This window comes from Pogona vitticeps, chromosome 4 (genome assembly GCF_051106095.1).
Source record: "Pogona vitticeps strain Pit_001003342236 chromosome 4, PviZW2.1, whole genome shotgun sequence".
NCBI lineage: Eukaryota > Metazoa > Chordata > Lepidosauria > Squamata > Agamidae > Pogona > Pogona vitticeps.
In genome coordinates, this window is record NC_135786.1 from 130,568,874 (window position 1) to 130,594,245 (window position 25,372).

The following is a 25,372-nucleotide window of genomic DNA, read 5'->3' on the forward strand; positions in this document are numbered from 1 at the left end:
ATTGCCTCATCCTCTGCTGAGGCAGAGTTCGCTGCTCTTTCAGAAGTGTGTTCAGAGCTGGTGTGGTATAAAGAATTGCTTATAGATCTGAAAATTAAAGTGGATCACACCATAACATTGTTTGAGGACAACACCACATGTATACACATGGCAACAACAGAAAAAATGAGAAGCAGAAGCAAACACATTGATATTAAATATCACAATGTTACTGAGGCAGTAAAGGAAAAACTAATTCAACTGCAGTATTGTGAAACAGAAAAGAGTGTAGCAGACATTCTAACAAAACCACTGAATGTGCAAAGACACAGAGAACTAACTGATGAATTGGGAATACATTCTGCTCAGGTGTAAATTAGGAGGGGTGTCAAGGATAATTTCCACACTGACGCAGGACAAGGCCTAGGATAATCAGCAGCCATACTTGACAGGTGTGCAAAGTGCTGAATCATGCAGTCTGGGATGATGCAATGTCCACACTGATTGGATGTATGTAAATATGCATGTGTATAACTGTGGGGACATGTGGAGAAGATGTAGGATCTCTTCTAATTAATGTCAGGCTGCTGGTTTGTACTGCTGAACTTCTGCATATACTGTAAATACACTTGGTGTTAGAAGAAGCTGTCTTTGTCTGTGTCATTCAACTGGACTGCCTGGACTGAAACAAAAACTCTGCTAACTTACATCTAGGTTATGACTACATAACCTTTACTAGTCTAGTCCCACCATTCTGCTGGGGGAAAGAAGTCTCATTGTGTTTATGAAACTTAATCCAGGAAAAGAATGTTTTTTTTTCCTCTTTGGAGAATCAAAGAGTAGAGTTCACCCCTTCTGTTTGAGTGAAGAAAGGAATTGATCTGTTGCTAGAATTTCTTTCTTTTGAATGGGCATAGCTTCAACAATAACTTCTTGCTTTAAAAGAGTCCCCCCCCCCCCATCTTTGGGAATATCGTGAATATCTTCATTCTTAGGAAAAAATATTTATTGTGAGTAAATCATTTTTGGTAATTAATAATTTGCCAATTATGAATAGGGGACGTGGTGGCGCTGCGGGCTAAACCGCAGAAGCCTGTGCTGCAGGGTCAGAAGACCAAGCAGTCGTAAGATCGAATCCATGCGACGGAGTGAACTCCTGTTGCTTGTCCCAGCTCCCGCCAACCTAGCGGTTCGAAAGCATGCAAATGCAAGTAGATAAATAGGGACCACTTCGGTGGGAAGGTAACAGCGTTCCATGTCTAAGTCGCAATGGCCATGTGACCACGGAAGATTGTCTTCGGACAAACGCTGGCTCTATGGCAAGGAAACGGGGATGAGCACCGCCCCCTAGAGTCGAACACGACTGGACAAAAATTGTCAAGGGGAACCTTTACTTTTACCTAATTATGAATAAAATAATCCCTATGCTATATAAATTTGAATTAGGACAAATTTGCTTCAAAATATTTCTTCTGTGCCTATGGAATTAAAAAAAAAATACAAAGCATTGCAGTAATTGTTCATCTGTAACAATCTGGACCCAGAGGCATTTCCATCTCAAGTTGAGACTAACCAGTGAGAAAAATTCAAATTCATTTTCTGTGAAGTTGCACTGGGTAATTCAGGTTTCCCCAGGCCTCTTCACATTAACTGACCACGCAAGCAGAGAAAAGGAAAAACCTTGTTTGTTGATTGCTTGCCATTCTATATATAAGCCCTGCAGATGGCACCATTACAAAGGAACAACCTAATAAATTATGAACAAGGCTTCCCTTCCTCATCTTGTTATCTTGCCGAAAGAAAGAAAGAAAGAAAGAAAGAAAGAAAGAAAGAAAGAAAGAAAGAAAGAAAGAAAGAAAGAAAGAAAGAAAGAAAGAAAGAAAGAAAGAAAGAAAGAAAGAAAGATCCCAGCAACAGAGGGGGGAAATTACAGATTTGCAGAGCATGGCAGACTCTGGACTGATTCGCATGTCCCTTTGTGTTATGTGGTCAATGGAAAAAAATGTGAATTAGGTCACTCCAAACCCGTAATATTTTCTGCGTTTTTATCAATGTGGTTGCTCCCTTGAATTTATACAAAGTGGAAGTTCCCCAGGATGAACATTTTGGAACATATATTACAGTAAGTGTATTATTAGAGCTAATTAGCTGAATAATAATATTAATATTATTTAATAATAATATTTGTTTATATTATGCTGTATCCAAGAGTTCTGATCTGAACTAAAGTTCCATGTACAAAGTTGCATCCAACATTTCCATTCTGCACCTGGACAGGGTCCTTCTATTAGCAGACAATATCTTGATCCAGGAAGTGAAAGCAGGGCACAAGTCTCATTGATTCTACCCCACCCGCATCCTCTTCCATCTCCTTCAGTACTCTTTAATCCCGAATCTGTTATGGAGGGTTCAAAGACAGTCATACCCCTAAACTGAATGGGATGTGATGCAGAGCATACTAACATTGGGGAAGAGAACACTGATGAAAACCATTTTACTCATTCCCTTAAATGGCATGACAGAACTAGAAGCCTTCCCATATACTGAAAAAAAAGTTACTTCAGCCAGATCCATTTGCTCACCATTGAAGAGATAATAACAATGCCTCTTCTCTCCAATGCCATGAAACACCGAACAATGCAACTAAACATAACCAAGGAACTTTTGTTTGAGAAAATTCCTTCATTGGTCAAACTAAAAGGAGAGCTTCCTCTCTTGCCTCTGCACTATTTTCACTGATGGAAGATCATCAAAGACCATGACTACTACTTTGAAAAGCAGACAAGACATTTAAAATGAAACGAAATGAAAAGATGCTGTATCTGCCAACTGGTCTGGAAATACTGATGGCAAGATATTCAAGTAGTGAAGAAATCCATTGCAAGCAGTCCTTTGCATTGCAACGCAATGCTTGTGTTGTAAAACCATCAGACTCTGGTGTGGTCTAAGGCTCCCCACTACAGATCTTCTGTTAATGTGCAGTTAAACTGAATTACAGCCAGTGCTGCCATTCTGCTAGCACAAAGCTTCCAGTACTTTTCAGAAACCTTATTTTCTTCCTTGTATAGCTATCAAGCCCAATATCCAATTCCCCTTATAGCAGCCAAGAGGCATGACAATTTACAGCTTGTGCAGTACAGGCTGTTTCGCAATGGGGCTAGCTGTTCCACAACCTGCGTAACAGGGTGTTGGACAACAAAGTGTAGTTGACTATGTCTTGCTTATAGTGAAAGTTGCAAGTCTCCTAGATGTGACACAAGCACTAGCACTACTAGCTCATCTTCGTTTGTTGCTACTGTTGTTTTAACTTGGTTAGCTTATGAGAAGGTCTGTAAGTGAGAAAGGAAGCCACAAATATTAAAATGAATAAATAGTTCATGCAGACCTAACTACCAAACCCCATTATATTGGGAAGCTCCAATGTTTTCCTTCAATATGTTCATAAAAAAAAAAGAAAAGCAGAGAGCTACTTTCAGTTATCTGAAGGATCCCATATAACTCACCTGTTCAGATGAATTTGGAACTATCTCCTTTGTATTTTCTGTGTCCCCATTTGTTGCAAAAACAGGAATGTTGGGACTGAAAACCATAAGGTCACTTTTGGCACCACCATCCCCGCTCACTCCTGCCAGGATATGGCTGTGGCGATTGGAATAGGACCAGCTGCCCACTTCACTGGCACACACCAGTGTGGCCGTGCCAGGACCATACACCATTGGCTCCTTTGCCTGGCATTGGCATCTCAACACAATGTATACAGTAATCCCCAGCACAAACAAGCTGGACACTGAGCAAATTGCTATGATCAGGTAGATATTGACATTTTCCTCCTGAGGCTTTGAGTTCCCTCCCATTCTGATAAGGTGGGCATCAGCATGAATGGCTTGGGTGCTAGCCACAATTGACATGCTCAGTGTGGCTGTGGCAGACAGCATGGGTCTTCCATGGTCTTTCACCAGCACCAACAGAATCCGGCTGTTGCCACCATCCCCTGCTTCATCCATGGCATGTGTAGTGCTGATCTCACCAGTGTACAGCCCCACTCGCCAAGGTCCATTGGTGGCTTCGTGCAGTTCGTAGCGCAGCCATGCATTGTAGCCTGAATCAGCATCCAGGGCATGGATTTTGCCCACCACATGCCCAGCTGCTATGGGAACCACCAGCAGAACAGGAACTTCCATTAGCCCAGATACTGTTGGAGCATTATCATTCTCATCTATCACAAAGACTTGCACCGTCACATTGCCACATAAGGAGGGCATCCCTGCATCTTTGGCCCTCACCTGAAATTCCAGAAGCTTCATCTCCTCATAGTCCAAAGGCTGTAAGGCGTAGAGCTTCCCACTCTCTGAGTGCACCGAGATATAACTAGATAGGGTCCAGAGCTTCTCGTCCAGCCAGTAGCTGATCAGGCTGTTCTCCTCCACATCGGGGTCTGAGGCAGACACTGTGAAGATGTGAGCACCCGGTGGGTTGTTCTCTTTCACAAACACAGTGTAGGTGGGCTGGGAAAAAGCAGGTGCGTTATCATTGATGTCACCAATGGGCACCAACAAGGTGCTGGAAGCTGACAGTGGTGGAGTTCCTTCATCATGAGCCATGACCACTAGTACATACTCTGCCAACTGCTCTCGATCTAAAGGTTCTTCCAGCACAAGTGAGTAGTAATTCTTAAAAGTGGACATCAGTTTGAAGGGAAGCCCCAAAGGCCACAAAGAGCAGCTCACTCGCCCGTTGGCTCCAGAATCTCTGTCCGAGATGCTAATGAGAGCCACTGTCATACCCAATGGAGAGTCCTCTGGCACTGGAACTGACAGAGACTTCAGTGACAGCTGAGGCGCATTGTCATTCATGTCTAAAATCTCAACCACAACTTTGCAGTGCCCAGCCAAAGGAGGGTTACCTTTATCTTCTGCTACAACCTGAATTTCCCACAGATTAACATCTTCATAATCTAATGGTCCTGCAACCCTGATTTCACCTGTCCTCTCGTTTATTTGGAAGATACGCTTAACTTTAGAAGAAACAAGACTACTAAAAGAATAAGAAATGTCCTTAGAAATCCCATCATCTAAGTCAGTGGCATTGAGTGTAATTATCAGTGTCCCATTAACTTGATTCTCAGGCAGTCTAATTTTGTAAACAGATTGACTAAATAATGGAGCATTATCGTTTACATCCAAGACATGGATCATCAATTGGAGTGTTCCGGTGAGTTCTGGTTTGCCCCCATCTGTGGCTGTCAGTAGCAAATGATGCACAGAGGTATCTTCTCTGTCCAATGGTTTCTTTAATTCAAGCCCAGCAGATTTGGTATCATCTTCATTTGTTACTACATTGAGCCTGAAATAATCATTTGGACTGATTTTATAAGTTAACAGAGCATTGGTGCCAATATCTGCATCAGAAGCACTCTCTAGTGGGAAGGGAGAGTGTGGCAATCTTGATTCTGCAATCATCAATGTTTGCTCAGCAACAGAAAAAACAGGGGCATTGTCATTTATGTCTGCAATCTCTACTTCCACATGGAAGACCTTTAGGGGTTTGTCCACAATCACCTCCAGGTGAACGGCACACAAAGGGCTCTTGCCACACAGCTCCTCCCTGTCTATCCGTGAATTCACAAACAAAACCCCATTCTGCAGACTGACCCTGAAATAATCCCCATCATCTTGAGATTCCATCCGGAACATCCGAGGCACCAGTTCACTCACCTCCAGCCCCAGGTCCTGAGCGACGCGGCCCACAAAGGTGCCATGCTGGGATTCCTCCGGCACAGAGTAATGGAGCTGGCCGCTCCCTATTTCCCAGGCGGTGTGGAGCAGAACCAGCTGCAGCAGCTGCTTCAAGGAATCCGTCTGCATAATAACTGCAACGATTTGCAATGAGGATCCTTCTAAAGTATTTGTTGTAAAAGTAGTTAACATATGTGTTTTGGAAATCCAGGATGTAGCATCATTGATAGAATTCTCTCCAGATCCTGTAATTCCAGCTGGATGTCTTCTGACAATTTCCCCAAATGCTTTTTTTAAAGGAAGAGGGCTGTAGTTTTCAAGAAGATTACTGAGGCAATGGTGACACCATGTGACTGACTATATGAAGTGCAGACAAAGCCATACTTTAACCTTTTTCTTGCTGTTTCAATATGCAGTGAAGTATACTTTCATGGCATTCAGTTTATATCCTTGTCAAAACTAACCAAATGTATTTTTTCTTTCTTTCTTTCTTTCTTTCTTTCTTTCTTTCTTTCTTTCTTTCTTTCTTTCTTTCTTTCTTTCTTTCTTTCTTTCTTTCTTTCTTTCTATTATTTAAAATATTTATATGCTGCCTTTTTCCAAGACGATCCAAGGCAGCTTACAGTATTAAAAGAAACAAAGATAAAAACCAAATAATAAATTATTACAATATTTAAAAAGCATTAAGCAAATATATTAAAACTCATAATGAAATTGAAGATCTCAAAAGTTCTAGAGGCAGGAGTTTGCTCTGCCTTTAAACATCTTATGCAATATGGGTTTTCCTATGTATTTTCAGCATTATTAAACTTTTTATCAAATAAATCTCTTAGCCTACAGCGTTATTCCCATGACATGCCCAAGCCAACTTAAATGTTGCTGTTTCAGTAATGTATACATGCTAAAAATTCCAGCTCATTCTAGGACTACTCTGTTTGGAACTTTGTCCTGCCAGGTGATATCAAAAATTCATCGGAGACAACACATATGGAAGGTGTTGAGCTTCCTCTCCTGCCGTGCACAAAGGGTACAGGACTCACTGCAGTACAGGAGTGTGCTCAGGACACAGGCTCTATAGACCTGGATCTTGGTATATCCGTCAGCTTCTTATTAAGCCATACTCTCTTTGTGAGTCTATAGAACATGGTAGCTGCTTTGCCAATGCATTTGCCAATGCATCCAGCTTGACATATAGGAAGAGAGTGTCAGAGATCATTCTAATCTAGAGACATTAAAGAGCTTTCCATCTGATCTAGTCTGGAGATGGACACCTTCTGTTCCAATTCCAAAGGCGTGCTTCAGCATGACAGCAAAAAAGATCCCAAACAGGGTTGGTGCGAGGACACAGCCCTGTTTCACTCTACTTCAGATGTCAAAGGGATCTGATGTCGAGTATGTCATTAGAATGGCTGATGGTTGGATTCCAAAAGATCTCCTGTATGAAGAATTAGTGCAGGGAAATCATCCCAGAGGGAGACCACAGCTGCGATACAAGGATATCTGCAAGTGGGATCTGAAGGCCTTAGGAATGGACCTCAACAGATGGGAAACCTTAACATCTGAGCTTTCAGCCTGGAGGCAGGAAATGCATCACGGCCTCTCCCAATTTGAAGAGACACTTGTTCAGCAGGCTGAGGCAAAGAGGCTGTCCCAAAACCAGCAAAATCAGGGAGCTGGACAGGGGACAGACTGTATTTGTCTTCAGTGTGGAAGGGATTGTCACTCTTGAATTGACCTTCTCAGCCACACTAGACACTGTTCCAAGTCCTCTATTCAAAGCACGTTACCATAGTCTCTCGAGACTGAAGGATGCCTAATCTGATCTACGGTGTTATTAATAAATTCACGAGAAGATGGCTCAGAAACATAATTCAGAAAAATACAGAAATTTGTAAACTTTTCAAGAGAATCTTCCAATTAACCAGTTAATGGGAAAGGGTGTGACCTAAGATAATGGATTACTTCAAGTAAGTGGTTTTCAAGTACTTTCTTTTCCTTTCATAATGGACACTGCCATCCAAAACCAGTAACATAGGATGGTTAAGGTGACTAAAAATCTTTATAATAAATGTGGTATCATAGTTAGAGCTTCAGGTTTGGACTGAGAAAACCTGGGTTGAAATTCCTCCTCAACCATGAAGCTTTTATGGGAGACCTTCAGACCGTCCTCTCAATCCTACCTACTCCACAGGGTTGTTGTGATGATGACAAGAAGAAGTGTGGGCTGAAAGAACAAAAACTGATAAATACATCTGTGGATCAAGCATCTTCCAGCACCTTCTGTACCAGTCGATTATTTGTAATGTGATCCATTGAAGCGTGGATGTACAGAGTGGTCCCATGCTATATCTTGAGATTCCTGATGATGATGAGAAGGGGACACCAGTGTGCTAAGAAATCCCATTATGCATATGGTAATTTTCTTCTGGTGTTATATTCTCATGCTTCTATTAAGTACAAACACAAGTAGTTATTGGCAGATGTTTCTTCTTGAGATTCAGTTTGTAGGTTTGAGGTACCATCATCACTCCATTGTTTTCAACACTCAACAACTAAAGAAATAACAAGTTAACCTCTGCTGCAACTAAAAACAAAGGTGACAGGCATCCACAGGTGAGCCACTTGCCAATGTTGACCTTTTTCTGTGTGCTCCAGTCAGGTCTGAAATGGACTAAATACTTACAGGAGCTACCAGTGCTTAATCGTTGGCCGTTTCTGTGTCTATTATTTCTGTTGCCAGTGTTTCATTCATTAAGAAAGCTCTGAACTACCTGATTATTTTCCTTGTACTGTACCGATCTTTTGGAAAATCTGTATATAAAAATAATGATCACTTTCCAACCAGGGACTTCCAGATCAAGAATGCATTCTGCATGTTCAGCGTTAAACATAAGCTACTGGAAGCCTCCCCTTTTTGTTGTTGTTGCTACATTACAGCCAAATAGGGTTGTGTATTATTTCCTTACAAGTGGGGCCTGCAAGAAAATGTTGCAACGTACTCTCACACCAGGGCTGTAGGATGTTAGCCAACCATGTCCTTCTCCTGCAGACCATTTTATCCTCACATTTTGTTTCCTGACAGACAACCATTCCATGGCCCGATGGTCAGCATTCACAGAAGAAAATTTGCACCATCAGTTTGTTTTTGCTTTTTTTGATTTCTACTGCTTCTTTACATATCACAGTATTCCTGACTATGCTCATATGCCGCCCATTGTTTTCCAGTGACCCCAATTCTCAGCAGTTCTCACTGCAGCTTCCTATTAAGAGAAAGTTGTTAATGTATTACTGACCTTTATGTAAAATTACTACTGTAATACTAAAATCATCTTCCAGTAGAACCAGGTCTTCACCAGAGTTGAACCAGTAGAACCAGGTTTTCGCCAGAACCAGAGTCTATGATCTGTCCATATCAGCTAAGTGCTATTATCATACTTGATTATCCTGATGGATAACTTGTATTGTGGACAGAGGCTACCATTAGGAAAGAATATGCAGAGACAGAACGGTTTCCTATAGGCAGAGATGCCAGACAAGGGTGTATTTTATCCCCTTATCTGTAGGGAGAACATATACAGAAATCCAGACTATATTCAGATGAAGGAGGAATGAAATTTGGTGGAAGAAACACCAATAATTTTAGATATCCAGATGACACCATCTTATTGGTAGAAAGCAGCAATAACTTGAAACAACATTTAAAGAAAGTGAAAAACGAACATTCCAAAGCAGGACTGCAGTTGAATGCTAATAAGACAAAAATCATGTCTACAGAACTACACAACTTTAGCATTGACAATGACGAAATTGAAATAGTCAGAGTTTTTGTATACTTTGGTCCATCAATACAAACAGAGACTGCAGACAAGAAATCAGAAGACTGGGACTAGGAAGGGCAGCAATGAATAAATTAGAAAAGATAATCAAATGTAAGGAGACCAAGACCAAGATCATCCACATTCTTGTATTTCTGGTCACCATGTATGGATGTCAAAACTGGATAGCTAAGAACATTGACAGGGGAAAAAAACTCATAATGCTTCTGTCAAATACAAGACAATAACTGTAACTCCAGCATTATGTTCTGCCTCTCATTTTTACCAAGGCAAAGAAAAGGTATCCTACTGTCACCTCTCTCCCAACCACGCTGCTTCCTGCCTTTCCACCAAGAGCTCCCTCCTTCACTTTCCACTTCACAGGCAACAGCTGCAACCTATGGTGAGCAGAAATGGGGTGAGCAAAAGGTTTGTCTCCTTTTGCTCTCTTTAGCAGTTGGAGCATGGCCCCACCATCAAACCCCTGTACATGGAGCAGAGGAGAAAGAGTACATGAATAAGTGACCGGGAGTAAAGGTTTGAGTTTGAGGTGCAGAGTGAAGACATTAGGTTGCATTAAAGATTAAACTGACTGCAAAGCAAGCCATTTGATTTCTTGAACTAGAGGTAGGTAGGTTGATTTCTTTCTAGATCATCCCAATGTGAGCCAGAATCTCACATAGCATTAGTATTTATAAAGACAAGCTGAGTTCAGATTTGCTGTGCTATAGACATATATAGAGTGATTATTCCAAATGTGTATTCAGATACCATACTACAGCTAAATATTATGCTTTGTATTTCCTGAATTGCATTAATGCAGTCAATAATGGGAAGAACACTAACTCCTAAAATAATCTAACTGTATGACTGTTTTGTACTATATTGATTATTAGCTTAACTCTGTTTTCTTGATACACTACATAGATAGGAAAAAGAGACTTCTTGCAATTGCCTTCATGAAGTTAAAAACAATTATCACTTATCAAAATTATTATCATGTGCTCGCCAATTGTAATATTCTATAACAACAATTAGATATTCCCCCCCCCCCAGATTTTACCAGATTTTTCTCCCAAAAATTGCTTTTCTAGTTTATCAAAGGCTTTCTGAGCATAAGGGAAAATCAAAATGATGCTATTTCATCCTATTGATTGTTTCAAAATTACAGTAAGGATTCTAACATTCCTAATTTCTGTTATATGTATGCTTTTACATCTTCTCATACAGTCCTGGTCATATGAATAATACATGTTGAATTTGTACAAAGAGTAACATTTTATTTACTTTAGATAACTTCTATATTACTATTCATTCTTGAAGTCTCAGTATAGCTTATATTGAAAAAAAATTCAAATCAGCAGCTATACATAACATAATGTTAATACAGTTAAAACAATAATATAAATTAAAACAATTCATTAGAAGCAAGAGATAATTGGTAACATTAAGAGTAATGACAACAATCCAGAATGTGCAAATAAGAATTTAGAGTATCATTTCTCTTTATAATTTATATAAAAGTATCAAGTAGACATCATTTCAAGCAGTCAGAAACTTACATAGTACCATGAATGACACATTAAATAATTAGTGGTATTCTTTTATAAAACCCATTGGACTGGACCAGAGGATTTATTATTTTTCAGAGTCTTAAGTGAATAGTTCATAGGGGCATGACCTTTTCAGAAAATTTCTTTTAGGTGGGGGGACCTTAATGTATACAATAAAAGTAAAAAGAAATTTAAACTTTCCATTGTTATATTATAACAGATATTAGTATTTCTTTATTTTTAAATGATAACGATCTCTTGTCATTTTATTACTTTCCACATCTTATTAGGTGTATTACTATTTTTAAAAAAAGTTTTAAAATATATCATCTGATCTACTTCACGAATATGAAGAAAATATGTTTTCCTATGTCTACAGGGACTTGAGGGCTCTTAAGAAGATTATTGCCCCACTAGAAAGTACTTTTTCCACCCCTTTTAGAAGAAGGCTGTAATGATAGCTATTGTTCTAGCTTGTTATCATTACATATTTGTATGCTTACCTCTTTGTCTAGCTGCATCCGTCTGCTCTCTTCTTCACCATCTGTGCACTGAGGGAGTCCTCCCTGATTGCCCCAATTCTACACCCCTTCCCCCAACAAAACCCCATCTTTGACTGTGCAGTAGCAACAACTGTGCACAAATATAACTGAAATCACAAATACTGAATAGAACAGAAGATTGCATAACAAATTGAAAAGACATTATAAAAGTAGGCTGTCAAGTGATCTGTTGATGGGCTGTACCACCTGAGATGTGGGAATCAAAGCCTGAATGCTCTCTTATATGTAATGAAGAGAGATATGTCAAAGAAAAGCCTGAGCAAGGACATTCTACATTACATATTAGTCTTGTATGGCTTATATTTGCCAGTTGTTGAGGTGGTGGTGCCTGTTGTTTAATTTTAGAACAGAATGCAATCAAACATGTGGACTCGGAAGGGCTACGGCCTAGCTTCAGCACATGTCTGCTGATCATGTATAGCAGCAGTCCTTATAGTGAAGAATAACAATGATGATTAAGTATGTGAATAGCTTCTGGAGGAAAAAGGTTGACCAAACAGATAAACAGACATGCTTACATTTAAAGAGCTCTGTTGTACCATGTCTAGATTAAATACCAGTAGCCCAGACCAACAAAGGAAATACACAAGTGCAGCTTATGTGGATTTGCATAGGGATGTGCATGAAATGCTCATCTGATTATTTATTTATTTTATTTTATTTAACTTATATGCCACCCATACTACCCAAAGGTCTCTGGGCGGCTTACAACAATTAATATACAGTAAAAACGTATAAACCAATTTAATAGGTGTATCTGAAGTACTTGGGAAAGTTCATCCCTATTTGAGGCCCCCAGTCACTAGACCCCAAATATGACTATACCACATTGAGGGGCAGCAGTTTATAATCTTATGTTTCTAGAAAAGCAGCATATATTAGTAAAGTTGACAAGATGAATCACTGCTGAAGTCCTTGGCTGCTCAATTTTTGCAACTGGGGAATACTTCTAAAACTAAATGACCAACATAAACATATGCCACAAAATAAGTGAGGCATTGAAGTGCTAATTGCAGAGAAAGATGTTTGTCTCATTTATTTATCTCTAATCTAAATGTGGCTCGCTGACCGGATAGCTCAGTGAGTCGGGTTTCTGGCTGCAGACTCAGAGGATGGGAGCTCAGTTTCCCACTCTGCCTCCCAGAAGAGCCAGCCTGTGTGGCCTTGGGCAAGCTGCACAGCCCCAGGATGCCCCCAGAAGATGGGAAGGGTAAACCACTTCTCAGTACTCTCTACTAGAAAACCCTGGAAAGGGTCACCACAGGTCAGAATTTATGACAGCACACAATCATTATTAAAGACAACCCCATCTTTTAGTCCAGCAAGAAATCTTAAATATATACTTAAGCTGTCGGTGTTACCTACCACCTTCTTTTGAGCCTCTCAGCTATCTTCTTCCAACTTCCTCTGCCTTCAGAAGTGAGGGGAATTGATCCTGGAGCTTTATAGTTTTGGCTCTTGCCTAGGGAATGCCCTTTCCAGAGAACCCACCCACTGCTGAACCGGATATCCTTCTTGTACCAGAGAAATATCATATAGTATTGTTTCCTGACAATATTTTCCAACACGCTATCTATCTGGTTGTTATTTACTGCCTAAATCTTTTTCAGTCTGCTGTCTTCTGTCAGTTATTGTTAGCTGTAATTGTTTTGATATAATCGTTTTTATATACTTCTTCTTTTATACACCTGTGAGCGGCTGCCCCAGGAGTTTTTAAACTGAACTGATCTTAAATCAGTCACTCAATCAAAGAAAAAAACATATTGACGTTAGGAAATCCTTGTGTTCCTATCATTATACCAGCCGTTTTCTGTAAAGATAGGAACTGAATGTACAATGACTACGGTTATATATAATAAACCACCTCAAAATTCTCTAAAATGTATGACTCACCTGTGCTGATGAATCACAAAGCATTTGATCTGGCTTTTCAGTGCCAGAGGGAGGAGGAATGTTGGGGCTGAAAACCATGAGGTCACTCTTGAGGCCAGCCTCACTACTCACACCTGCCAGGATGTGACTGTGACGGTTTGAATAGGACCAGCTCCCAACTTCACTGGCACATACCAGTGTGGCAGTGCCAGGGCCATACATCATGGCCTCCTTTACCTGGGATTGGCATCGTAGGACAATGTATGCTATGATTGCAAGGAGGAAAAAGCTGGATATAGAGCAGATGGCTATGATGAGGTAGATGTTGACATTGCCCCCCAAGGGCTTTGAGCTGCCCCCCATTTGAGGAAGGTGAACATCGGTGTGGACACGCTGGGTACTTGCCATGAGTGACATGCTCAGAGTAGCTGTAGCTGACAACACCGGCTTTCCATGATCCTTCACCACCACTAGCACACAGTGACTGTTGCCTCTAACGTCTCCCTCGTCAAGGACACGTGTGGTGCTGACCTCACCACTGTATTGTCCTACTCGCCAAGGACCATTGGCTCCCTCATGTATTTCATAGCGCAGCCATGCATTATAGCCTGAATCAGCATCCAGGGCACGGATTTTGCCCACCACATGCCCAGCTGTCACAGGAAACACTAGAAGAATGGGAGCTTCCTCCGACTGCCCAGATACAGCCGGTGCATTGTCATTTTCATCCATCACAAAGACTTGAATGGTCACATTGCCATACAAGGAAGGCAATCCAGCATCCTTGGCAATCACTTGGAACTCCAGTAGCTTCAGCTCCTCATAGTCAAAAGGCTGCAAGGCATAGAGTTTCCCACTCTCTGAGTGCACAGAGATGTAGCTGGAGAGTGGCCAGAGCTTCTGATCTATCCAGTAGGTGACCAGGGCATTCTCAGCCACATCAGGGTCCGAGGCAGACACCGTGAAGATGTGAGCACCAGGTGGGTTGTTCTCCTTCACAAAGACAGTATAAGAAGATTGGGGGAAAGTTGGTGTGTTGTCGTTCACATCCCCAATGGGTACCACCAGGCTGTTGGTGACTGACATGGATGGTGCCCCATGGTCTTGGGCTTTTACAATCAGTTTGTATTCTGCCACCTTCTCCCGATCCAAGGGCTCAGCCACAACCAAAGAGTGGTAATTCTTGAAAGTGGATGTTAACTTGAAGGGAAGCCCAGCAGGGTACAGGGAGCAGTTTATCTGGCCATTGGCCCCAGAGTCCCTATCTGACACACTGATCAGGGCTACCACCATCCCAGGCAAGGAATCCTCTGGCACTGGTACTGACAGAGACTTCAGTGACATCTCTGGGGCATTGTCATTGACATCCAGCACTTCAATCACAAGGGTACAATATCCCGTCATCGGGTTGCTTCCTTTATCACTAGCTTGTACCTGGATTTCATATTGATGGTTTTCCTCAAAATCTAATTGCTCTTTGGTCCTTATTTCCCCAGTTATGGAATCTAGAGTAAATGTATTTTTTAATTTAACAGGCACATGGTTTTGGAATGAATATATAACATCTTGATTGGTTCCCTCATCCAAATCTGTAGCATTTAATTTCATTACTAATGTCCCACTTGGCACATCCTCTGCCATCTGGACTTTGTAAATGGATTGATTAAAGGCAGGTGCATTGTCATTTTCATCGAGCACAGAAATCACCAGCTGCGCTGTGCCACTGAGTGCTGGTTTCCCTGCATCTGTGGCTGTCAGCAGCAAACGATACATAGCCTTGACCTCTCTGTCTAAAGGGGCCTTTAAAAGGAGTCCTAGTGACTGGCTTTCATCATGTTTCCTCTGAACATCTAAAGCAAAGTATTCACTAGGACTGAGTGCATAAGTGAGGAGAGAGTTTGGACCAATATCTGCATCGGAAGCTCCCTGCAGTGGGAAAAATGATCCAGGCATCCTCATTTCTGAAACAAAGACATGTTGTTCCTTCTGAGGGAACATAGGAGCATTGTCATTTATATCCTTAATTTCCACCTCTACATGGAAGACCTTCAGAGGTTTGTCTACAATCACCTCCAGATGAATGGAACACAAAGGGCTCTTGGCACACAGCTCCTCCCTGTCTATTCGGGAATTGACAAACAAAATTCCATTCTGGACATTTACCTCTAAATAATCTCCGTGGCTTTGGGATTCCATCCGGAACATCCGAGGCATCAGCTCCTCCACTTCCAGCCCCAGATCCTGAGTGATGCGGCCCACAAAGGTGCCATGCTGGGATTCCTCCGGCACCGAATAATGGAGCTGGCCCTTCCCCAGCCCCCAAGCCATGCTGAGAAAAAACAGCTGGAGCAGGCGACGTCTTGCTAGGCAGCACTGGAAGAAAACAATCATAGCTATGGTAGGTTTTATTCCTGGTTTTTAAAATTAAATCCACTGTTGGGAGTTGCCATTAAAAGCTGGGAAACATCCAGTTCTTATGCTGCTGATTCCATCCTGTTGTCTTTCAGTCTCTTTTCTTGCTGTAGAGCTGGGAGGGGAGCATTGTATCAAGAAAGCCTTTTTGCTTTTCAGTGGGCAGCGACATCTTGTGACAACTGGTATAAATGGCATATAGCTTTGTCCTCCTTTTCATTTTTTTTTCTGTTTCTTAGACTCAGTAATTAATTGCATCTTGTAATTCATATGTAAATTCTTTATAATATACTCTGTTATTGTTCCTTGAGAAGTTATCGCACACATCTTAAATGTATAATATTAGTATTTTCTTTTTAAAAATTATGAGAAACTCATCTCTTGGCCAGATGGAATACATATTGACTTAAAGTGACCACATATAGGTCAAAATTGGTTCAAGATACTTTACTGTCCATTTAGAAATTCCAGTTCTAGGGATTCAGATGAACCTGGTCATCTTTCTTTCCCTGAATTCTGGACTGGGCCAAAAGAGCCTGATCCAAAGGCACTTTTCTTTTAACCATCAGCCTACATTAAGAAGGTCACTTGCACAACACACAGAAAAGAGCAGACACATTGCTAAATGTTATTGCAAAAGAAGGAACTACATGTTGCGCAAAGCAAGACACATTCCACACTGGAAGAAGAGGCATTTTAATTGTCTGGAACAGAAGAATATTCTTTTCGGACCCTCAACAAGGTACAAAAACCTCTTTGAGTGAAGCTACCTGCCATGTCAGGAAAGAAAAAGAAAGGAAGGGACCCACACCCTAGTCAGTGGAATTACTGTGGTTCCAGAAGAAAGGAAAAGATGACAACTGATGAATTGGGAAGATGAACACTGCACCATGTAGTTTCAAAATATTCTGGACTTTGTCTTGCACCCTGTGAACTTACTTACTTACTTACTTACTTGCTTGCTTGCTTGCTTACACACTTTATTTATTTATTTATTTATTTATTTATTTATTTATTTATTTATTTATTTATTTATTTATTTATTTCTATCCCATTTTTCTCCTTAAAAATGACGTTGCTTTCCTCCTTTAGAACGCGTTTCCTTTGTGTCAGGCTTGGAGCAGAGTTGTGTTCTCTTGTATGCTGTAAAGCACCATTCATGTTGATGACACAATATGGGTGGGCAGAAAGTAGATCAGGATCTATTGGCAAGACACTAAATGATCCACAAGAGTCCTTAATGGTTGTTATGGGTTTTTTGGGCTCTTTGGCCGTGTTCTGAAGGTTGTTCTTCCCGACGTTTCGCCAGTCTCTGTGGCCGGTATCTTCAGAGGATAGCAACCTGTGCTCAGAGTCTTTAACTTCCAGCTCTTTAACAAAAATCATTTTTAAGTTTAGATCTATTAGGAATCGATGAACTATTGCAATGGTCCCCAACCTTGGGCCTCCAGAGGTTCTTGAACTTCAGCTCCCAGAAATCCTGGCCAGGGGAGATGGTGGTGAAGGCTTCTGGGAGTTGCAGTCCAAGAACAACTGGAGGCCCAAGGTTGAGGACCACTGAACTATTGCATCTCTGATGTAGATTTCATTCTCCATGAGCAGGTCATCGTAGTGTGTGGCTGACATCATCATTATCCTTGTACCTAGAAGTGTGGACGTGGTGGCGCTGTGGGCTAAACCGCAGAAGCCTGTGCTGCAGGGTCAGAAGACCAAGCAGTCGTAAGATCGAATCCACGCGACGGAGTGAGCGCCCGTTGCTTGTCCCAGCTCCCGCCAACCTAGCGGTTCGAAAGCATGCAAATGCAAGTAGATAAATAGGTACCATCTCGGTGGGAAGGTAAACAGCGTTCCGTGTCTAAATCACACTGGCCATATGACCACGGAAAGATTGTCTTCGGACAAACGCTGGCTCTATGGCTTGAAGAGCGGGATGAGCGCCGTCCCCTAGAGTCGGACACAACTGGACAAAAATTGTCAAGGGGAACCTTTACCTTTACATAGAAGTGTAATCTCCTTTAAAATATCTAGGGATAACTTCAGTTTTCCCGACATATTCAATATTTCCTCACGTCTATTCAACATGGGGGTTTTCTGAGAAAAACATGGTGTCAAGCTAAGCATCTGAAAATGGCATTCAGTATAAAAATGTTTCTCTCCTATCATTTCTGAGTTTTCCATAGGAAGGAGAGTTTTCTGTTTTAACTCAGTACTATGAAGCAAATTGCTTTATATAATAAAAAGCATAAGCTGCGATCCAACCTGCAACGTGCTGGAAAAAGATAGCAGGTTCAGTGGAAGGAGCTCATGTAATTCATGGCAGTAAAAGACAAAGAAGAAGGGGGGGGAGGTGTTTTCAAGGGAATAGAAAAACAACAGCCACAAGGGTAGCCAAACTTTTCTATGCCATGGAAAGATTCTGAAAAAAAAATGTATTTTTATAATAGCATCATCTTTCAGTGCATAAACACTGAAAGTATTAAACCATATTAAGAAATTCTTTTGAAATCTCCCCTAAACCCCTCCCCCTTTGATAAATTAAACCAGATAATTGTCTGGAGTTGTAACTCTTTCCTTAAAAGTCTCCTTTCATTTGCAATGTCCCAGTCCAACCCCTCAGCCAAAGTGTTCTGACCAGGCCACATGTTTCCTCCTTCATTATTTTGCCCAGAGACCTCTGGGTAGTGTGGGCGGCATATAAATGGAATTAATAATAATAATAATAATAATAATAATAATAATAATAATAATAATAATAATAATAATAATAATAATAATAATAATAATAATAATAATAATAATAATAATAATAATAATAATAATAATAATAATGATGGCAATATGATTTTACAGGAAAGAAATTGAACCTATGAAGGCAAAAACTACACTTTACTGAATTTAGTGGATCTTTCTCCCAAGTAACTAAGTGCAAGACTGGATATTCATGCAGACTTTAACGGGATTTTTTTATTTGAAGTATTTTAAAATCACAATACAAGCTTCTTTGAATAGAAATAACAGAAAAGCAGGAGACAGACAGACAGAGATAGAGAGACAGATGGGAGCAAGGCTACAAGGGCTTTCATGATGAGCTCTTGCATTTCAAAATGCATCACCAAGCCTCTGTTAGCATAACCATGTTCAGCAAGGACACAGGCCAAGTAACTAGTAGAGGCAATATGGGGTATGGGAGCACAACTGCTTGTTTATGCCATTCAGTCCTTTCTATTCTTTAGTTTTACATTACTGTATCATTATAAGAAGAAATGAAAAAGTCGGGTGTTACCCACAGGTTTTCCAACGTTAATATCTTCTTACAGTCTTTAATTTTCCATGCCTTTTAGAAAAACCATTATGAGGACTATGAAGAAATTCCTAGGTCAACATTATAAGTTAAATTAAAGATCCGCCTTGCATAACAGAAATTGAAAGATGAAAATCTAAAGATATATAATTGTGTGAAAAGATACAGAATTTTGTTTGAGACTGTTATCATCATACGTTTCTTTTATCTTTATTGATGAAACTTGATAAAAATTTACAAGTAAAAAAACGGGTGGTGGGAGTTCACTCCCAGCAAAGCAACCCTTTCCGGTGCAATCAGAAGCAATCATTTCTTGCTATTTAATCACACCCAAAGTTCCCTTATACAATACGTTTTCAATGGTTGGGTGTATGCAGATCATAAACCAGTATACATACCTGCTGTATCACTGCTTTTAGCCTACAATTCACCTCCCACTGTTGTCCAAAACAAAGCACCAGTCAGTTTGCTTCTAGCACTGATTAATTTGTGAGATGATCAACATGAATTTTAGTTCAAAAACACGTGGTTTCAAAATCTTTTCCTTTACTCAAATAAACCAATTTATATAGCTTATCATCAGTAAATAACTGAAGTATACAAAGCCATTAGCCCCATTGGTGTGCAGCAGGAGTATCATACTACAGTTAAATCAGCTCAGATTGGAAAGGAACAGAGGACTGTTGGTAATCAGTATCTTAATTATTCTGCATGACTCACCTCTCCAGATGAATTTGGAACAACCTCTTTTGAATTCCCCATCCCTGGATTCACAGCAAAGACAGGAATATTGGGACTGAAGACCATGAGGTCACTCTTGACACCAGCTTCCCCAGGTACACATGCCAGGTTGCGGCTATGACGGTGTGAATAGGACCAGCTTCCCACTTCACTGGCACAGACTAATGTGGCTGTGCCAGGGCCACATGTTGCATCATCCGCAAGCAGAGACTGGCAACGTAGGGCCACATACACAACAACTGCAAGAATGAACAAACTGGATACTGAGCAGATGGCAATGATCAAGTAGATGTTTGTACTGTCCTCCAGAGGTTTTGGACTCCCAGCCATCCTACGAAGGTGGGCATCAGTCTTAATAGCCTGGGTGTTTGTCACCAGAGATATACTCAGTGTGGCTGTGGTTGAGAGCACAGGCTTGCCATGGTCCTTCACTGTCACCAACAGAGTTGTGCTACTGCCTACACTTTCTGCTTCATCTAGGGCATGCTTGGTGCTAATCTCACCACTGTACAGCCCCACTCGCCAGGAGCCGGTATTTCTTTCATGCAGTTCATAATGCAGCCATGCATTGTATCCAGAATCAGCATCTATGGCATGGATTTTGCCCACTGTGTGCCCAGCAGCTATGGGAAGCATCAATGGAAAGGGGGCCTCTGCTTCCCCAGATACCACAGGGGCATTGTCGTTCTCATCCACCACAAAGACTTGAATGGTCACATTGCCACACAAGGAAGGCAGCCCAGCGTCCTTGGCACTCACTTGGAACTCCAAAAGCTTCATCTCCTCGTAGTCCAAGGGCTGTAAGGCATAGAGCTTCCCGCTCTCCGAGTGCACAGAGATGTAGCTGGAGAGTGGCCAGAGCTTCTCGTCCAGCCAGTAGCTGATGAGGCTGTTCTCAGCCACATCTGGGTCGGAGGCAGACACAGTGAAGATGTGAGCCCCAGGAGGGTTGTTCTCCTTCACAAAGACCATGTAAGAAGGCTGTACAAAAGATGGTGCATTGTCATTTACATCACCAATAGGTACCACCAGGCTACTAGAGGATGACAATGAGGGGGCGCCTTGGTCTTGGACCATCACGAGCACCCTGTATTCTGCCGTCTGCTCGCGATCCAAAGACTCTGCCACCACAAGGGAATAATAATTCTTGAAGGTGGACACTAGCTTGAAGGGGAGCCCAGGGGGCCGCAGTGAGCAACTGACTTGAGCATTAATGCCTGCATCCCTGTCTGAGATGCTCATAAGGGCCACCACTGTCCCTAGGGATGAATCCTCCGGCACTGGCACAGACAGAGAGGTCACCGACAGTTCTGGAACGTTGTCATTCACATCCAGAACGTGGATGAGAACTTTGCAGTGTCCAACCAGAGGATACGAACCTTGATCAACAGCTTCAATTTGTAATTCAAATAAATTATTTTCCTCAAAGTCTACCTCTCCTTTCATTTTGATTTCTCCCGTGTTGGCATCTATAGAAAAAATACGTCCGTAATGAGAAGGCATCATGTTGCTAAATGAATAAAGTATTTCTTTATTTGTTCCTTCGTCCAGATCATAGGCCGTTAATGTCAAGACTGTGGTTCCTTCTGTGATGTTTTCCAGCAGAGTCGCCTCATACACTGACTGGTTAAACAAGGGGACATTGTCATTTGCATCTAGGACAATTATTTCCAGGTGTAATGTGCCACTTAGGGCAGGCTGTCCCCCGTCGGTGGCAGTGAGCAATAGATGGTGGGCAGGCGATTTTTCTCGATCTAGGGCATTCTGGATCACTAGCGCTAACGATTTTCTGAGGCCACCATGCTTCTCCTCACGTAGCTGAAAATAATCGTCTGGACTAAGGATATAGGTTAGCAGACCGTTCGAACCGATATCTGCGTCTGAAGCGCCCTCTAGTGGGAAATAGGATCCCGGCAGCCTAGACTCTAAAATAAATAGCTGTTGTTCATTTACTGGAAAAATCGGAGCGTTGTCGTTTATGTCCCTGATCTCGACCTCTGCATGAAAGATCCTCAGAGGTTTCTCCACAATCATCTCTAAATGAATGGTACAGATGGGATTTTGGGCACAGAGCTTCTCCCTGTCTATCCGAGAATTCACAAACAAGATCCCATTCTGCAGATTTACCTCAAAATAGTCCTCTGGGTCTTTGGAAACCATCCGGAACATCCGAGGTACCAGCTCATTGACCTCCAGCCCCAAGTCCTGAGCGATACGGCCCACAAAGGTGCCATGCTGGGCTTCCTCTGGCACAGAATAATGGAGCTGGCCACTCCCCATCAACCAGGCTGTGTGGAGCAAAACCAGCTGTAGCAGCTCCCTTCTCTCCATCGAGTCAAAAGAAGCCAAACATGTAAGGTTCCTTGATGTTATGAATCCATGCTTTGGTAAATGAAAACGGCTCTGGAATCTGGTTTGTTACAACACAAAGGTTGCATCTTGTCATGTTCGGTAAGGTTGCATCTGGATTTTTCCCCCCTCTGTGCTCTTCCATCAAATGATTGGGTTTTCAATGGGCGGTGGAATGAGGCATTTCTCGTGCTTTTCTGAACAGATTTTTCAGGCAAGGGCGACATCATGTGTTCGAATTCAGAAGCACGAATGGTTTGGGTGGGGTGCAGGTATTTCACAGAATTGTTTATCTGCAGATTGTTCCAGTGTTTTGAAATCCATACTTCACCTTTAAATATAATTACTTTATTACTAGTTTGAGGCTATTTCTTTTCTCGTAGATACTGTTTAATAATGTTGGTTTGATTTACCTTGATTGTTGAAGTAGTCCCTGAACTACTTTGAAATCTGCTTTTCTACTAGATAACCAATTTAGTGAAAAAGTCAGCATCTCTTTAATAGCATGTATATGATATGTTCAAAGAAGTACAGAATGATTATGTATAAGATGATCAGAAGAAGAAATGTAAGGAAAAATCTGTATCCTACTTTGTCTAAACAAATACACATGCATTGACTAAATAAAACGTTAACTAGAATGCATCCACTGAAATCTGTGCAATGCATGTTACCTGTGACTAACAATTCTGATTTATTCAAATAAGTTTGCTCTAATTAGGACTAACATTGGGTTTAATCCAATGGTTTCATTTTATCTACTAAAGCTTTCCAGACATCTTGGACTTCTGGACACATCTCTGAGGTAAAGGTAAATCCAGCCTGTTTTCTGGTCCTGGGAATTCTTTTCTGCTTGTTTCCCATTGAGTAGAGCTTAAAATATACTGTAGTTACCTTAACAGAACATATATACATAAGAACATGAGAGTACTGCTAAAAAGCTGATGTTCGCAATGGAGATACCATGATGATGGACATGGGTTTTTAGAGTAAGGCTTATTCATTGCATTTCAGGTATGTTGATCTCTTTGTTTTCCCCAAATGTGGGAAACTCAACGGCCTTTTGTTTAAAAGTCAGTGCTGAAATAGGAGGATGGATCAACAAGGTAATTTTGATATTTTGTGTGTGCTTTTTTTCCATCAACATTTTGATCCGTGTGGCTTGTATGTACTGTAGATGGAACACTAGGCTCTGATTTGGATGGAAATGGAATTCTTCAAACTTTTTTCAGTGTCGGTAACAGAAAGACTCGGGCTGGAAATTAGTGATTGTCCAGTAAAGAACGAGGCATCCAGGGAAATCCCAGGAGAGGGCTTGGGAGGTTATGCATTATTTTGATTTCTGATAGCACATACATTACAGAAACAGCGACGTCTATGTTGGCTCGGGCGTGTCGTGAGAATGGCTGATGGTCAGGATCTGAAGGCCTTAGGAATGGACCTCAACAGATGGGAAACCCTGACATCTGAGCGTTCAGCCTGGAGGCAGGTGTTGCATCACGGCCTCTCCCAATTTGAAGAGACCCTTGTCCGGCAGGCCGAGGCGAAGAGGCAGTCCCGAAAGCAGCAAAATCAGGGAGCTGGACAGGGGACAGACTGTATTTGTCTTCAGTGTGGAAGGGATTGTCACTCTCGAATTGACCTTCTCAGCCACACTAGATGCTGTTCCAAGTCCTCTCTTCAGAACACGTTACCATAGTCTCTCGAGACTGAAGGATGCCTAATCTAAGACACAGCACAGAGTAGGCCTTCTGAGAGGCAATATGGACAGATTTGGAACAATTCTCGGGGGGGGGGGGGAGGAAGGGAAAGAAATAGATTTCTGACACATATATTTACCTAATTCCAGGATAAGGGGAAGGTGCACAGACACTTGGGAACTTACTGAGGGCACAGACCAGACGTTATGGTTATGAAGTCAAAATGCAGGAATCACCCTGAAGCTGAGGCACATTCTGCTCTCTGGTCATCACCTACCCAAAACTGATATAGGCCAAGCTAAGAAAACTAGATGAGAAGACTGAATGACTAGTGGAGTTACTGTTACAGAATTTGGAATAGAGAGCCTCAAAACCATGTACCTCCTTGAAACCCAACTAAACTGAGGGGAATGACAAACATAGAAGGAAGCAATTATGACCACGATTCAATCTGGCTAGACCTCTCAGTGGCTTTCATAATTTTTCCATTTTTTCCGATCCTTTTATAATTGCCAAAGTTTGACCTGGATGTAGACCTTCAGAGTGTGTATTGCGTGAAAACAAAATCTCAGAGTAAGGGCCAGATCAAGACAGTGTTGTATTCCAATACATGTCCATCCCTTCTTCATGCTGATGAGCACTGTGCATCTTCTCTCCCTGCCAGACACTGCTGGCTTTTACCTTTAGTGCACTAGGTCCTGAGTTTCAGAAGACCTGAGATGTAGATCCCTGTGGGTTACAAGACACATCAAGTAGGCAGGTTTCTGTTTTGCAGTTGTTCTGATCTAACCTGGGTACTCAGAAGATTTTATTTATTTATTTATTTATTTATTTATTTATTTATTTATTTATTTATTTATTTATTTATTTATTTATTTAATTTATATGCCGCCCACTCTACCCAAAGGTCTCTGGGCGGCTTACAACAATTAAAATTCAACACAATAAAATATAAAATGATTAAAATACGATTAAAATACAAATTAAAATTTAAATTGCCATCATCAAGACCCACAGTTAATGTTATTTCAATTAAAAGCCTTCTGGAACAGGAAGGTTTTGACCTGGCGCCGAAATGTCATCAACGTCGGCACCAGACGAATTTCAGTCAGGAGGGCATTCCATAGTCTGGGGGCAGCTGCCAAGAAGGCCCTTTGTCTACAAGCCATCCCTCTTACCTCCTTGAGGGATGGCTCTTTCAAAAGGGCCCCCTGGCTAGATCTTAACTGCCGGGTAGGCTCATATGGAAGGAGGCAGTCCTTCAAGTATCCAGGGCCCAAGCCGTTTAGGGCTTTATATGTCAAAACAAGCACTTTGAATTGGGCCCGGACAGCAACTGGTAACCAGTGTAA

General features: G+C 41.4%; 2 protein-coding genes across 8 annotated transcripts in view; both read right to left on the reverse strand.

Moving 5' to 3' along the window:
• The window catches only part of LOC110082095 (protocadherin alpha-C2), a 239,021-nt gene that overhangs the window by 183,700 nt on the left and 29,949 nt on the right, over positions 1 to 25,372 (reverse strand). For 2 of the 7 annotated variants that reach the window (XM_078392501.1, XM_020799378.3), the window contains exon 1: positions 13,539 to 16,978. The exons of 3 other annotated variants lie outside the window; for them this stretch is intronic. In XM_078392501.1, coding sequence (XP_078248627.1) covers positions 13,539 to 15,908 — 2,370 coding nt within the window. In that variant the 5' untranslated portion in view covers positions 15,909 to 16,978. Of the gene's footprint in view, positions 1 to 3,482; positions 6,562 to 13,538; positions 16,979 to 19,950; positions 23,667 to 25,372 lie in introns of those variants that run through there. 2 more of the 7 variants (XM_020799382.3, XM_020799372.3) reach the window with 2 other exon arrangements.
• Positions 6,296 to 25,372, reverse strand: part of LOC144583061 (protocadherin alpha-8-like) — a 35,089-nt gene continuing 16,012 nt past the window's right edge. Inside the window, exon 2 of the mRNA XM_078392505.1 lies at positions 6,296 to 6,332. Within this exon, the coding sequence (XP_078248631.1) occupies positions 6,297 to 6,332 (36 nt within the window). The 3' untranslated portion in view covers position 6,296. The remainder of the gene's footprint in view (positions 6,333 to 25,372) is intronic.